The 16714-nt window shown below is 51.9% G+C and overlaps 2 protein-coding genes across 2 annotated transcripts; one reads left to right on the plus strand and one right to left on the minus strand.

Moving 5' to 3' along the window:
* Positions 1 to 5443: 5443 nt before the first annotated feature.
* Positions 5444 to 11285, plus strand: LOC34622234. The gene is made up of 13 exons (XM_026335686.1): positions 5444 to 5569; positions 5888 to 5983; positions 7082 to 7165; positions 7402 to 7526; positions 7606 to 7765; positions 7909 to 8089; positions 8714 to 8849; positions 8957 to 9172; positions 9599 to 9710; positions 10051 to 10103; positions 10510 to 10574; positions 10750 to 10838; positions 11163 to 11285. The coding sequence occupies exons 1-13, from the start codon at positions 5444 to 5446 to the stop codon at positions 11283 to 11285; spliced, it is 1566 nt and encodes a 521-aa protein (XP_026191471.1).
* Positions 11286 to 14103: 2818 nt separating this feature from the next.
* Positions 14104 to 16347, minus strand: LOC34622236. Its single transcript, XM_022735408.1, has one exon. The coding sequence runs from the start codon at positions 16345 to 16347 to the stop codon at positions 14104 to 14106; it is 2244 nt and encodes a 747-aa protein (XP_022587023.1).
* Positions 16348 to 16714: the final 367 nt, after the last annotated feature.

Here is a 16714-nt window from a genome sequence, read left to right on the forward strand (position 1 = left end):
TCGGCCGCTGTCGCAGTCGAGGGTGCGTTGTGTGTGTGTCTGTGGGTGCACCCAATCTTCCCAAACTTCGGAAAACAGTTTCATGGCACTTCTTATGTGTTGTATGATATTCCTGTTGTGTATGTAACGTTACAATGCAGCACTATGCACTGCGCACACAGTGCCCCCCCTGGTGGGTGTTTCTTTGCCTCGAACCGCTGCATGCAGCGGTTTCCTTCTCACTGCTAGCCGCCGAGCAGGAAACAGAACTAGCTTCATCTTATTTTGAAGGACCCTCTCAGTTGCACCGCCAGCTCGCGCGGCTCAGGTAACGCATTGAGAGAAAACCCTTCTGGCAAGTCCTTCTGTGTGCGCGTGAGCGCAAAGCGCCAAGCTACACTAAGGCACTGTCTATCATACCACTTTAATCGAGTTTAAATTAGTTGTACACTGACCTTTCGGCTTTAGGTGCCTGTTTACGCTATTTCTCGAAATGTAGAGTTCATTCAATGCGCCTAGAATCAGTTTTCTGCGCGTGTGCGCTGGATGCCGGGTCCAACCACCTGTGACTGCTCGAAGTGCTTACAGAGTGTAGCTACACGCTCCTTGGCTGTTTCTCTCTTCTTAAATCTGAACCGTGAGGGGGGCGAGCAGGAAATATACGCAGCACTTTTTGGAAGGACGCTCAATAATTTTGTCTAATGGTTTGTATCAAGTCCGGAAGTAGGTGCTTTTCTTACTTAAGGAGAACGTGGCGTCTCCTTATCTCTGCCATACTCCTTCAGGTTTCCAGAGTGAGTGAAATTATATTTCTACCTACAAAGGCCTTAAATAGAGCCTGATGCATGAGCTGTTCCTCTTTTGACCCAATCGCCGAGATGAGGGAGGAGGGACAGCTAGGGCACGCGTAGTTTAAGCCTCTAGGCTCTGTGTGTGTTCTGCAGCTAGCTGCACATAGCATCTAATGCGCATGCGTGCAACACTGCGCCTTCTTGTGTCGAGATAACAGCACTCTGCATCAAACAACAGGTACAAAGAAGCAAACCAAGCAGTCGATTATCTTCAAATGCCCCATTAAATACATATGTTGTAGAAGGAAACTCTGGGGTATAGCTTAGCCCACTGCACCTGGCGTTAGGTTCACTAGCCTACTTGTCATTGCTTTATCGGCTTATGCTATGCTGCAAAGAGAATATTACATTGCGGAGGAGCCACCACCTGCAGACCGGTGCAACGCTCGGAAGAGCCCGGGCATTCCTGTGTGCCGCGTGGGAAAGGTGACGGCGTGCGAGGTGTGCCCTCTATGAAGCCTTTACAAAGGATTTTTTGTAACTCCATCTAAGGTTTCACGTATCGAGACGTTTCACACCAGGCCTAGTTAAGACTCAGTAGAAAGTTTCCAAGTGCTTCGCAAACGAGCTCCTTCCATCCACAGCCTACGCCGCCCACAATTCCAACATAAGGGGAGAATGGCCGCCAGGGTGCGCGTTACTGCACAATGTAGGCACCATAGTCCCCCAAACAGGCTTCACATAGCATCTAACGCACACACACGCATAACACACACACACAAATTGCACGCACACGCACACACAAATTGGCATGCCGAGCTAGCGCAACTCGACAGTACTTAAGAGCGACAAGCCATGCTAGTTAGTCAGCTCTTAAGTACTTCTGAGCTACATATAACTAATGAGGAGGGCCAAGCTACACTTGGGTACTCTCTGCTACAGTGGTTGTATCGCTGTACGAATCTAAGAAAGAATCGATTGGTTTTGTCTCTTCGTACGGCCTAGCATTGCAGACTACTGATAGCTCGACAGTTAAAGACGAAATGTGGTTCGTGTATATATATATGTGCTTAGGTACTATGTGCAACTAGCTATGAATGTTCGGAGTGCTTGAAAGGGGCAGCTACACCCACACTAGCTCTCCCCCTTCCTCATGTCAAGTAGTGTGAGCTTTGCGTATAAGAAAGGCGTGAGCCTTTCTGGAAGCTGCCAACAACTTTTTATAAAGTTTTTACTGAGTCCGACGTCCAGTGTCTTCCTACAGACACCTTAGATGGCGCTTAACAACGGGTGTACCAAAAACGGGTCTAAGTGTAGCTTTGCTTGATACACTCTTGCACGTGAAAGAGCCGCCTTGAAAGACAAGGCTGGAAAGGCCTTTCCCCCTTAGACTGCTCAAAGGGCTTGGGGAGAGTGGGGCACCGCACAGCCACAGGAAAAGCACTGGCAGAGCACCACGTACAACAGCCATGACCCAAGCATATCAGTTCTACCTGAATTTTTGTCTTGCGACTCAGCAGCGCCTCAAAGAGTACCGGAGAAAGGGGTTATCGCTACTAGCATAGAGGGGGAGAGGCAGTGCCATGATTGTTCCTCTTAGTTGCACATGCTCTCGATGTGCAGCGGATCCCTGATGTACATAGCAACTGGCGTGGAATGCGGCTGTTCGCTGAAATCTCTTCACGCTTATTCGCACCGGAATCAGCTCCTCATTTCATCAGTGAATCACACACTTTTGGAGGCAGAGAGGGAGACAGGCAGAAAACAGACCATGCTTGGTCAGTGGACTTTGGGACGGGGGGCTTCCCCTATGCTAATTCACTAAAGTATCCGAGTCTGCGCCTTTGCGTTTCCGTTTACCAGTCTTTTGAAGTACCCACATATACATAAGGCCACGCGACAACTGCGGCACAGTGGCGGCTGCAGCAGCGAATACGGGAAGGAAGATGGCTCATGCAGAAGGTTCTTCGAAAGTTCACCTCGTCAGCAAATACTCTTAGTGGATTTATTGCAATTTGACATACACACAATGAGAAGGAAGAGAGCTATATATGCTGTCGATGTGCTGTGATCCTGCTTACCACTCTGGCTGCTGCAGCGCCTCACTGGTATGTTCTCCCAGCCGCAGACGTGGGCAGCGGCGCCAGAGAATCTTTGGCCATTAAGTGAGCCTCTTTTCTGGATTTTATGTGGGCATGTAGACACTAATTTCTTTGAGTCAGCCTGAGCTAGTTTCAATTTCTCCTGGCACTCCCCCCTGACTTCGAGAAACGCCCGACGGCGCGAGCAGCTACCGTTCATCGCTTTGATTCGGGTTCCAGTGAGTCGGAAACCACCGTATTGCTTCGCCTCCTCTTTTGCCTGCCCCACCATACGGTGCAGCAGCACCCGTAGCGGCAGCGGCAGCAACTGCTGCCGCTGCAAAACGGCTTTCCAACGTCTCGCCGATACACCCTGCGCTTTGACACCCGTTCCGCACCAGTCAGAAATGGCCCAGGTTCCAGAGTCGGCAGGGCAGGCGTCTTGTAGCTCCGCCACGGGCGTCATGAAGGGCATAAAATCTTCGGAGGATCAGCACGCCTGCGGGCAGGGCACCTCCGCCAAGACAACACGGCAAGAGGCAAACTCTCCTCCTTCAACGCACAGCGCCAAGAAACGCCCTAATGGGGAATCTGCAGAATCTGAAGGGGGTCAGATGCAATCGACTGGTCAGAAGGCGTCTGCCTCGAATGGGTGCCGCGGCAGGTCCCCCCTCATGAACAAGGCGATGAGCAAGAGCGTTTCCTCCAAGGCTAAAGAAGACCTTCTCACCACCACTGCAATTCCTCGCGGGTGAGAGAAATTGCACTGCATCCGAAAGAACGCAACTCCGGAGTGGCCGCTGGGACGCGCTAGAGATACACGCGACGCCCTCCCTGTAGACTTCCCAGGGGTGTTCTCGTAGAATGCAGGAAGCAGAGAGAGAGAGAGAGTGCAGAAGGAGCACGAGCAAACAGGGCAGGAAGGAGAGGTAGATGAGAAACAGGGTACAGAACGGGTATGCCTCGATTGACAGCCTCGTCCAGTCCCGTCAGTCATGTCGTTTCAAGGAGAAGGTCTACCGCGCACGATCGGGGGGAAGAACGGGGGGATATCTCCGTTCTCTGCTTGTTCGATGCGAAGCCACGCATGAGGGCTGCCACAGTTGGAGCTTTCTCTCATCTGGATGCATGCCCCCTTGAGGCAGTCCTTTCTAAGGCATTCGGCGGGTGTTCTGCTGGCCTGCATCACGGGTGCTTGCACCGCGCCTTGCTTCGTCTATACGAGCGTTCGCAGCTAAATGATCAAAGCGTTGCGGATCCGCGCAGAATCCCTTCTCCGTTCGCCGTCTTCTGTGTTCGCCCGCTGCGCTCAGGTACTTGGACTACTGGAGCGACAGGCTTGATGAGGCAGTGGCTGACATCGAGGATAGCGAGGAATTCGATTTGGCCTACAAAAAGCAAGAGCAACGTCTCTTTCCTTTTCGCACGTCTTCCACTGAGTGGACTATCAACGGCGCGCTAGGCAAGTGACTCTTCTTCGCCGTCACTACTGGATGCCCCTGCTTCCCGTCCCCGTTGGGCTTCCCTTCATCAGGCGTTCGGGGAGAGCTTTTTGTCCGGCTCTTTTGGTATCTGTATGGCTGTGTGTGTCTGCATTGTGTATATGTGCGTGTGCTTCCATGTGTATGTATGTCTTTGTATATATCTGTATCCGTACGGCCCTACATATGTATGTCTGTGTATATATATATCTGTTTGTCTGCGTGTATATGTATATATATATTCTGTATCTGTTTGTCTGTGTGTATATTTATATATTCTGTATCTGTTTGTCTGTATATATATATATATTCTGTATCTGTTTGTCTGTATATATATATATATATTCTGTATCTGTTTGTCTGCGTGTAAATATATATTCTGTATCTATTTGTCTGTGTGTATATTTATATATTCTGTATCTGTTTGTCTGTATATATATATATGTATTCTGTATCTGTTTGTCTGTATATATATATATATATATATATATATATATTCTGTATCTGTTTGTCTGTATATATAGATATATTCTGTATCTGTATGTCTGTATATATAGATATATTCTGTATCTGTATGTCTGTGTATATATATATTCTGTATCTGTTCGTCTGTGTATATATATATATATATATTCTGTATCTGTTTGTCTGCGTGTAAATATATATTCTGTATCTGTTCTTCTGTGTATATATATTCTGTATCTGTTTGTCTGTATATATATATATATATATTCTGTATCTGTTTGTCTGTATATATAGATATATTCTGTATCTGTTTGTCTGCATATATATATATTCTGTATCTGTTTGTCTGTATATATAGATATATTCTGTATCTGTTTGTCTGTGTGTATATACATATATTCTGTATTTGTTTGTCTGTATATATAGATATATTCTGTATCTGTTTGTCTGTATATATAGATATATTCTGTATCTGTTTCTTTGTATATATAGATATATTCTGTATCTGTTTGCCTGTATATATAGATATATTCTGTATCTGTTTGTCTGCGTGTAAATATATATATATTCTGTATCACTTTATGTCTTTCTCTCTCTGCATATATATATATATCTCTCTCTCTCTGCAGGCTCCTGCGTACTCCTCATGGCGTGGGGGCCGATCGTCATGGCCCTGGGCTTCGTGTTTGGGGGCCTCGCTGGATTCGCCTTGTCTCTTGCAAACGACATGGGCCGCATCCGACGGAGGCAGTCGGCGGCGAAGAACCAGCGGGTCTGATTCTTACCCCTAGCCCTCGAGTGTAAATAAGCCTCTAGGTGTTGTGTTCGCGCAAACAGGCGCTGCTAGGACCGCATGCAACCCTGTCGAGAGTGCAGCCGCTCGCCATTTGTAGGAGGGCCCACGCACGCGCCTCCCCCCCCTCCCCCCTTCGCTTCCTCCCCCCGCCTTCGCCTCCTTCCCCCACCACCCACACAGGCCGCCCTCTGAACGCCTAGCGAGAAGCAGCAGCCTCCAGCCAACGCCTCTGAGCGGCCTGTGTGTGCAGCACTTTCCTGTCCCTTTCGTTTCTGTGGTTTTGGGGGCGCGCAGCGCCGGATAGACAATCTCATGCGATGGGCGAACTACCACTTCGCAACGAGCCAGTCGCAACTGCAGCTCATCTTCAAAGTCGTTATGGAATACCAGGTGAGAGAAGTCAAGCCTCTCTGTCCATGGCACCATGCTGGCTTGTGAGGCTCCAGTAAGGCTTCATGCATGGAAGAGCGGCGGAAGTGAGGGGGCTGCCCGCGTGTGCGCTTTTGCGTGCAGGTCCTCACGCGACTTGGCGGGTCGTCGAAAACGGCCCGATCGCAGTTGAAGCTTCTGTATCATTTCTTGTCAGCAAACACCCCTCGGCGACAATCGCTGCAAACACCCCCTACAGCTGCACTGACTGTGTGCAGCCCCAAAGGCCGCATGCATTTCGACTCTAGCGTAACCTTCCCCCCCCCCACGCGGCCGTCCGCCTCACTTATAGGCTGGCAACCCAGAAGCGGCAGGGGGGGCTCTGGCGAGCAGCATCGCGCACAATCGCGGTTGCGTGCTCTTGCGCCTGTCTGCTGCTGCGCAGGCGAAGGGATGACGTGGGCCAGTGCTTGTGGCACTATCTGGATTACTTCCTGCTCAACTTTCGAAAAATGACGCGAAGCGAGATCTCGATGTGCTTCTTGGTCTGCCAAGTGTGCACGCAGTGTGTTGTTTCTCTCAGGTAGGCAATAGGGCATGCAGCCCGCTGATGCACCTCTTCGAGTGCCTGCGCTGCAGCCCTCTGCTTTCGGCCTAATCTCCCCGCGCTTCAGCCTGTGCCTCCAAGTGGCATGCCACTCGGCTTCGAAGCTGGCGCCGTCGAGCAGCAAGGCAGCAGGTAGGGCGTCTGGCTTTGATGCCGTTTGTGCGCTTAGGAAGAGATTCCCTCCAGTCGTCGATCGCATGCAGACGTTGCTGGATGATGATGCAGTCATGGCCATCTTCAAATCCGCGAGGGCTACTTCTGCTTGGCGACAAAAGCCCGTAAAGCGCTGCACACGCCATTCGCTCTTGTTCCTCTGCTCCCTGAGCCTCTGTCGGCGTCCACACACCTCGCTTCTCGGCTCGTGGCAGCCGTGCAAGCGTTTCTGTTTTCGTTTCTGTTTTGTCTTCTCTCGTGGTTCCGCCGGACGGAAGGGTGCCTAGTCAAGGCTGCGTCTCTGCGCTGCTGCTGCTGCTGCTCGCGCCTGTCTCTCTCTTTCCTCTCTCTCTCCTCAGGAGGCAGAGAAGGAGCAGAACGCGATTCTCTGCGCGGACGCGAGCAAGCAAGTGCAGCGGCACGTCATGAAGGGGGGAGACCTGGTACAAGGTGATCGCTGCTCACACACCACTCGGCTGTCAGGCCAGAAGGGAGCTGGCAGGCAGCAGGCCGTCCATGCTAAATGAGGCGGATTTCCCAGGGTGGCTCCTTCAAAGCTCTGGCCTAAGGCCTAGATAGGGTCTAGATCTGGCGCGTACGCTGCCTCTTGCCTGCATATTCGGCTGCAGCCTGGCGGGGTGACGCTCCAATGGGAGGAATGGGCAGTGAAACGTCTCAGGAGTCGCAGAGCAAGAATCAGACTTCCGAAGACGAGCTCAGTGGGGAGGAGGGCGAGTATTCCTCTTTCGACAGTGAACTGTTGGAGCTGACGAAGGTACTTGGGAGTTGGGTGGGAGGGCAGCAGCGAGAGGAGAGGGAGGAAGCGAAGAGTCGTTCTTCCGCGAGGGAGTGATTTTCGTCCTTGGGGGGCTGTGAAAGACAGGCCATCTTTCCGAAAAGAAGAGGCGGGATGGCTGCCTCCTGAGGTAGACAGTACAATCTTTGCAGGGTTGCGCGAAAGCGTCGGTGTGCGTGTAGCTCCACACCGCAGTACCTGCCGCTTTTTCTTCGAAGAGGCCGTTCCCCCGTTCGCTCTGCTTTCGGTTGATTGTGTGTATAGTGGGCCCTCTAAGGCGCTTGGCCTTGTTCAAGGATATGGCCGGCTCCGATCTCTTACATCCGCCAATCGGCCTTTTGAGCGCCTTCGTCTAGCCTTCACGCCTTCCCTTCGTGTATGTGTCTGCAGATTAACTCCGGCGACCTGAAGCCCAACAGCGAATTCAATGTCGCTCTACCCCCGGATACCTCCCTAGAAGGTTACCGTTCAGCTACGCTTCGTCAGACACCTGCACCTCCTAGCAAAAGCGTGCGCAGTGCAGCACTGCCGGAAGCTCCCAAAGCTATTGGGGCTTCTGTGCCTCCCCCTGGTAAGCGAGACGTAGCCTAGGCTCTACACGTGTGCATGCAGGGGACTGTACAGCAGCTTCCGATAATCGGGGCCACATAGCATGGGGGTAGGGTGCGTGAAACTCCCATTGCTGGCTAGAAAGGGGCCTCGGCTAGCTTGCAAGAGGCCTTTTCGCTCATCTGGAAGGGTGCACACTGCCGCTGTCTGTCTGTCGTGCGTCGCACCAGAGAAGGACTTGGTGCGCTCTAAACGATCGACTCGCCTCGAAAAAAAGCCAACAGAGGGTGGGCAAGGGATCCGAGACTGGCGGGGGGGGTTCCTATTGGGGATTGGGGCCTCAAAAGGGTGCGTGGGATACCTCATCACCGGGGGATGTGTCGAGACGAGTTGAGCCGATCAGCCGAAATTGGAGAGAGATTAGCATGCACTTGCCCGCTTTTCGCGTCAAGAAACAACTGAATCTTTTCATGCACAGAAAATAAGAGATGAAGCAATCGCGTTTTTTCCCTTCGTGACATGCCATGTACCCTTTTCGGCTCAGCTGTGCTTTTTAGGAGTTCGTTGAGCCCCAGGATTAACAGGGCTCCTAATATGCGCTGCTGTTTCTTTTAGTTGGGGTGTCCTCATCGGTGACAATCGAAAGGCCATGACCTTTTCACTCATGATTTTTTCTGCACCTGTTTGATTCCCTCTTCTGTATTGCTAGGACCTGCCCGTCTGTTCAAGTCATACGAGGACTTGGTCAACTTCGACACGAGACTGAAGCACCAAACGCCCATGTGCGATTAAAAGGGGGATATCAGTGTAAATAACACGGAATCTGTATTTCTACACAGTTCATGAAACCCAGTCCATGCACGTGCGTGCGCTGCCTCAACCTGTTCAGAGGATCTTATGAAATGCAGTTCTTGGAAGAGAAGGAGCCTCATGACTCGTCAGATCCCATGTGGGAGCTGACGGTGGATCAGGCAACCATCAAAGTCTACAAATACAACTCGCCAGACTCCCCTGTGGTCATGGTCAAGGCCTACGCAACATTAGAAGGCATTCCTGTCAAGGTTCTCTGTCATCACATCAGGCATATTCCTACTAGACTAAAATGGTATGCAGACCATGAGCTATGTAGCGCGGTCTTTAGCCTGGCATCTGAATATCTGTATGCGCCTTGCTGTTCATGAATACAAGGGCTATTTTTTACAGAGTGTCTTTTTCCTTCATAGCACACCCATGTGGTTGACTCCCGCAGGTAGAGCTCACCCATACTTACATACACGTGATTCCAACAGTATATAGAGTCGGGTGGAGGGCACTGCGTCTTGCGATTTACCCTCTTGATGTTGGATGGTAAAGGAAATGCTTTTGCCAAGGTTACCGAGCTGTTAGCTGTAGTCTTTCTCATCTCGGTTTTCTGCCGCCCTCATGGATTAGAGTTCTCGCGTGGAGTGAACTGTTTGGTGCATGTGTTTCACACGTGGTCCTTGGGTCAGTCTCACCAATCGGCCGCGCTGCATCTTTTTTTGTCTCTCAGGGACACGACATTTGGCGACTATCGGGTGGTCGAGCAGGATGTCGATGGATGCGAGATGATTTACTGCCTCATGAAGGCGCCGTTCCCAGTGTCCAACAGGGACTTTCTTCAGGTAAACGGATGGATGTTCTTGCACTGAAGTCATCTTCGAAAACATATGAACTTTTTGCTGCCCAAGCCGCTCCTCTCATTATCCGCCGCCCCACCATTGCAGGCGCCGCTGTGCTTTGGTATTCAAGCTGTTGTACACTAACCGTCTCACTGGTCCCTTCCAAGCTGTGCTGGACTGCTACCGATGGTATGGCATGTATCTCTGCCTGCTCTGTTTGGATTTCCTTGTTCCACGGTGTGTTTGTGTGCATGTAATTTTTTGTCACCCAACCGCATTAAAATGATGAGTATTGATGATTTCCCTATTTTCTGCTTTCGTGCTGTTCTTTGTCTGTTGGCAGTGGAGAAGGACCGAAGAAGATCCGGAAGCGAAGGTTACCAAAATGCTAATGCGGTACAAACATTGGAGCACGTTATTCGAAGTTCCGCATTATTTACGTGCATATGTCGCATAGTCCGCTTATCACGAGCTATGGTTTTACAGTTGGCCTTAGACCTGGATCTTCATGATGGGGGTTACAGCAGCAGGGAACGCTTGGTACATATCGCAATGCTCTTCTTGGCCCAGCTTGTGTTTCACGCCGAACTTCGGTATACTAAATGGGTCTGTCCTAGTGCTTTGCGTCGTGCCATTCTCTATCATAGAGCGCATGAATTGGTTTGTGTTGAATAATCAGAGCGTTGTGTCCTAGCCTGCTTCGTCTCTTGCGTGGTCTAGGTTCGCCGCCAGCGGCTTGCCTAAGGCTTGCTTCCACACTTATTTCTATCCATTGGTGTTTTGGTTATTTTTACCCGTTCAGATCTGCTGATCACCCTTCGGTTCCAGAGAAGAGCGGAGTTGTCAGGGCTGAGACGCTTATCTCGGGTGGGCAGCAACACATGCGTAACAAGCCCAGATCTCTCTCCGTCAACGGGATTAGCGGCCTAAGGGGCGTCAAGAAGTTTCAAAATGTGTGGTGAAAGAATTGGATGGAACCGCTAAAGTCTACAGAGTATATTCCACCGGGCAGGTAAAGTTTCGCCTGCATGTTTGTGCTCAGGATATATAATGGCGGCACAGCCTAACGACGCTTCTTCGTCGACTCTTTTCATTTTGGCGCAAACTGATGTAAAGGGTTTAATTCCCAAGGTAGGGAGCCTTACGTATACTCCCATTCCCTTATGCCCAAACTCACGAGAAGCTGCATGCTGCCTAGCTGTGAGGTCTTGTTTGCCACCACACATACGAGTGAGCTTAACAGAAGTTAAATGTCACATGTCACTTTGTCTGTTGCACTGCATACAAATCAAAGTAGCCTTATTTCGTGCACATCCCCTCTGCGGTTTGTCTGGGCCCGTCTTTTGACTCTAAAGGGTGCCTTCGATCGGTGGTGCCTGCCAGTCAATGCAGAGATTCTCTATCACGTTTCACGTGTGTCCTTCGTTCCTGTTTTTGCTGCCTGTGTCTGCGCAGTGGGTTGTCAATACAACTGCGGCACGAGCACCAGTGGGGTGGGTAGACAGCTTGAAGAAGGCTTGCAAGGCCTACATAAAGCAGTATGGCGATTTCGTGCCACCGTACAATCCGATTGCTTGAAACACGAGAAAAGAACGTAGCAGCACACCGTGAAGGCAAACGTAGCAGCACGCCTTCCGTAGGAAGCACAACGCTTGGCCTTTACAGTGGAATGGGGTGAATTCATTTAACCCGTATATATCGACCATGCTCTGTCTCCTTGTCATCAGTCTCTGATTCATCATTTTCTTCAAATGTAATTCTTGCTGGTCACCTTTCATCCTCTTCCCTTCTTCGACTGTATGGCTGCCGAAAGCGCTTGTTTCTGTATGTAGGGGCTTTAGTGACAAGCCTTCCCAGTCTGATTCAATTCTTGCATTCTGCATTGCATTCTGCTCGCACCCGCCGGCTGCCGAGGCCAGAAGCAACTGTGACTGTCCGTTATCTGCGGACTGAAATAAGTGGAATAGTATTCTTTCCTTTTCTTTTTGCTGCGTTTGTTCAATGTATTATGGACGCTTGCAAGACAGGCGAACCCCACACCGTTTCTCACTGGTCCTGCAGAGGGCAGTGGAGGGTATCTGGCGCTGAGTCGTGTGCTGATCCTTTTAGCGATGTTGGGTTACAGGGTTTTCTTTTGAGTGGGACGTGCTGCCATCTGCTTCCGCGTTGTTCCATTACCTGACACTTGAGTTTGGCGAAGGCAATGGTGCGAAATGCTGCGCGTGGCAGCAGAACAATGTGATTTTGAAAATAAACGCATGAGGTTTTGGCGAACTTTTATGGGAACACATGATTAGTTGCGATTAGTATCCCATTCTGCACATCATATTAAAGGCTAAATGATGTTTAACCACGAGCAGACTAAGAGGGAAATCGAATGCGTAAAACACGTCTCATGAACTAACGGGGATAACACAAGTACACTGCTGCACAGATGACGTCCCTGCAATTCCAGAGGCATTTAAAGCGCTATCAAACTCGGTTCAACAACGCTATTTGTAGTGAAAATGACAAAGGTGTCTGTTTCTTCATCAACGGCGCTCTGCGCAAGCGGTGCGTAATGCGTTCAATCAATGCCATGCGATGGACAGACACCGGAGGGCAATCTACCTTTGTGGTAGGAATGACTCATCAGGAGGCATGAATTACCCGTTTTAGGGAGGCACACATGAGAATGCATTTTGCTCTAATTACAGCAGTTCTCTTCTCCCCGGCGGTCGCCTATGGGTGGAGCCTGCACAGCGTAAGCACAGCCGCACTCTCCGACGGCCCGTTTGCCGTCGTGACTGACGTTCACAATGGTAACAACTTGCGTTTCTCCTTCCCCTTAGTAGTCGCTCTTCATTTACGTTGCTGTTTTATGAAGGAACTGTTTGCAGCATTGACGAGTCGCTGAGCAGCGAAGCGCCCCCTCCAGCAGAGTGCGAATGCAGCTTCCACCGTCTGAGTGCGTTTGATTGACGAACATGAATTTTCAGCCGCACCTGATTACAGAATTCAATTACAGAAGCTCATGAAGAACGGTGTGCAGAGCTCACGATCGCTAGTGCGGCAGAAGCAGCAGAGGTTCGTTCGTGAATGCAGCGGAGGCGTATTCCCTTATTTTTTGAATGAGTGCACTGCAGTGTGGAAAAAACTTCTGCGAGATATGTTGCGCCCTGACAGTTGCAAAAATTCGTAAGGCTATCTTTAAATGATAAGACTAGCATGTTTGCCTGCACGTCGATTCCAGAGAATCCTGGGCAAGACAGGACCCAGCTCGTAAGCTCCACTTGAGCAATGTCTGTGGCTGAATAGCAGAAGCAATGACCTTTCTATTGGGATCCTCCGCATAGCAATGCAAACGAAAATGTACTAAAGCAGATGCAGAGACCGTCGGTACGTCGGGGTGAACATGACATGCGTCCTTCTACTGCCAACTGCGTCTCGACGCAGGGACCGAAGATATGGCGGAGCAAATTCTTAGAGCAGTACGCCCGCAGCCTTTCCTTGTGTCAAAAGCACCTCAAAAATGATTTATTTATATCAGCTTATGGAGTACACCGAAGTCTTCTACATCCAACAGCCGAGCGTCGCCGACTTGGGCATTCCCAACAGCCTAGTGGCCCCCGAGGCTCTTGCTCCGCAGTTGCATCCCGCTCAACCAGGCAACGGGGGACCGCCCCATGCCAATGCAGCCCCCACTGTCGTCGTTAAAACTGAACCCCCACCAAAGGTCGTATATCCCCAAACCAGGCTGCCATCTGAAGAAGAACTAGCGTCCGCCGTCGGCAACATGGGAAGTGCGTAGCAACTTCCAGGGAGCCCTACGTGAGGGCCCCGACAAAACCCCTTTTTGCGGCACGCATTATCATTCTATGGGCTCTGAACGCCGCAGTTAAGCTGCATGCACATCCCATTAGAGAGTCACCAGCTACGCCGAACACTCGGGGCTACAAAACTGCATGGTACTGCTGAGGCGGCCAGTGCTGCGGGCAGCGCCCACGAGAAGGCGCAATAAAGCCGAAATTCACGTAAAAAGGCTAGTACAAACGCAGCATGCAACATGTGTTGCAATAAACTTTGCCAGCTTCGAAGGAAATCCCCGTAGGGAAATGGTAGGGTCAGCCTAAGCACACAGCGGCCTCTCGCCGCGTTGCTGCGATAGTCTACGCTAAATGGGCCCAAAAATGGATGCACAAATATTTTCGGCGCTTCGCGGAGAATAGCGCCCCCAAAAAATGGCTGCTGCCTCGTCGCAGCGTCGCGCGCCTTCTAGCAGTGCCGTTCAGTAGTGTCTCTAAAACTTGTATCGCGAAAAAAGTTGCACTAAAAAAGGACTTTTTGCACACATAGGGCAGCTGTATGTGCCCCTAATACTCGACCAGTTACTTGCTTACTTGCCCCAATGTGTTCTCTAACGGCCTCTCCCTTCTCCCATTTGTCCCCTTTGCGCCTCTTTTCGCTTTTCCGTGCCCTCTGCCGCTGAGTCGCCCTCTGTAGTTACCCTCCGTTTCTTCTTTCGCTTAGAACTGACGTCTGCAGCCTCATCGAAGCATACTTTCTGCGCCCTGCTCTCGTCCCTCGCCGACACTCTTGTTAAGGGTCCCGCTGCCACAAGCGCAGATGCACCTGCTCGCTGCCTCTTCAGCGCTCTAGCCCTCTGCTGCTCACGGTCTTCCGTAGAAGACGACACAATTAAGCCCTCTGCCTCTTCCCGCAGCTCATTTCCTTTCGACTTGCAGGCTCGTGATTTGTTCTGTGTAGCTCCCCCCGTTGTGTCTGCTTCCTCTTCCTCCTCCTCGTGCCGCCCACTGCACTCTTCCCGTCCCAACGCTCTTGGTCCGCCATTCTGCCTGCGTGCTTCATGCAGAAGCAGCTGCGGAGCCTGTGAAAACGGCGTGGCCAGCAGCCCCGCAGTCTCCGCGTCAACCCCCCCATCAAGAAGGGCAGCGGGCGCCTCCATAGCGGAGTCTCCGCCTAAGCCAAAATCGGTGCCACTAGTGCTCTCCAGTGCGCGCTGACCTTTCCCGCGGGGTGGTGCATTTAGCGGGAAGGCTCTGACTTCCTTAAGTCGGTCTTTAAGCCTCTCCAGCTCCTCCACAGCTGCCTTTCTTATTTTCTTCCGCACCTTCTTTTTGACAGTCTTCTCGGGCCAGCCCTTCAGCGCCGCCTTAGCGCGGACCTTCGCCTCCAGGCTTTCCTGCACACTGACTGGCAGCGCCGCGCGCAGAAGCCGCCGAGCATCCTTCTTCCGCATTGCATCCATACTCTTCTGATGTTCCTCGATCAGCTGAGGCACTACAGCGTCCACGGAAGTCCCCTCCACCCGAATCAGGTGGGCAGAAGCAGTGCGCACAACATTGTACTGCAGACCCGCAGGCACGAACGGCAGAATGTCGAGCCACTCAACCCCTCGAAGCCGCGCGGGAAGCTGCTCCTCTAATCTGCGAAAGCAGCGCAGGATGTGCCGCAAAATAATGGGACGGGGGTCCACTCCCATGCGTCGCTCCAGCTCGTCAGGGACCACAGAGAGGGCGTAAATTCGCCGCAAAAACGAGTGCGCGCACAGAGGAAAAGACTCCTCCTGAATTCGGCGCCATGGAACTCCAAAAGACGGCAGGTCCTCTCCCGTTTTCCGCTGCACCTCCCGCAGCAGCTGCTCCCGTGCAGCCTCTCCAAGCTGCCCTGAACCTGGCCCAGCAGCACAACTCGCCGTGGCGACAGCGTCTCTATTCTGAGAATTCACAGGGGCCTCTGCATCCGCTTCTGTGGTCGCGCTGCTCTTGTCTTCTAGAGCCTCGAGCGGTGCTTCTGCTGCGTGCTGACTGAGTCGCGGCTGCACCAAGCGCCACTTGTCGCAAACGTCCACAGGCCTGCGATTCAGAACAGCCCCAATCTTAACCCACCTGCCTCTGGACGGAGGGATGCGCTTCGCGAGCTGAACGAGCTGCTGCGTCTCCTCTGCCGTCCATGGACCCCTCTTCGCGTTGCCCGTGATGCGGCGGCGAATGTATCCGTACACCGATATAAAGGGCCTCTCCGGCAAACACCGCGCAATGGAGTGGAAACGGCCGCTAGTTTTCCGTCCTATATTCCCAGAAAGGCTCCGTACAGCCTCTTCTAAGGACTCTAACCCCTCCCTCTGAGCGTACTGCTCCAGGGCTTCCTCAACTATCAGCCTCTCTTCCGTGGTAAACGGCCCTTTCCGGTAATTTACGCCGCTCTTCGTATGCATGCGCCAGAGACCTGTTGCCCCGGGTGCCGCCAAGTCGAGGAGCTGCAGCTGGTCAGCTGAAAATGTCTCTTCTCCTGAACGCACTAGCTGGGACGAGCCGAAGGGCAGCTGCGACGTGGCGAGCGCAGGTACATACACCGGGGCTTCCCTCGGAAACAGAATGCTCTCTTCTTTCGGAGGCTTCTCGACAGCACCGTGGCTCTTCCTCCGTTTTTCACCGTCGCTGCGTCTGCTCTTGCCACGCTTTCTCCCGCGATCCCAAGTCTGTGCCTCCTGCCGTTCAGAGAAAACGATAGAGGCAGCCGTGCTGCCCTTCTTGGCTGGTTCATCCTGGCCGGGCTCAACCTTTACGGTCAGGCGCTGAAGCCATTGCTGCGGGGAATCCTCTTCGGCATGCACTTCCCCGCTGGAATCTGACACCATCTAGTGCTGCTTTTAAACTACAAAAGAGGATAAACCATAAGGGGGAGAGAAACACCATGGATTCTGGCGCGAGTCGTAGAAGGCCATTGAAAAGCCCCAGATCGGCTTTGGGAGCACCGATAGTCGACAGGGGCCGTCCAGGCCAACTCCTCGCTGGAGCTGCGCATTCTAAGTCTCTTCCGGTGTGAAATACTATTGGGGAGCTGCATAGCGCCTCGAGGCGTTGCCATAGCCAGCAACACCCCCGACACCAGCCCCAAGGCCGAACGATGACCCAAGCAGACGCATGCTGACCCATGGAAGAACCCCAGCAAAAAGGGTAGGGGCAATTTTAATGAACCCCGGAGCTCAGGAGGCAGAAGCGTGC

The sequence above is a fragment of the Cyclospora cayetanensis genome, unplaced genomic scaffold (genome assembly GCF_002999335.1).
Source record: "Cyclospora cayetanensis isolate NF1_C8 unplaced genomic scaffold, CcayRef3 CcayRef3_contig_77, whole genome shotgun sequence".
In the NCBI taxonomy this organism is placed as follows: Eukaryota; Apicomplexa; class Conoidasida; order Eucoccidiorida; family Eimeriidae; genus Cyclospora; species Cyclospora cayetanensis.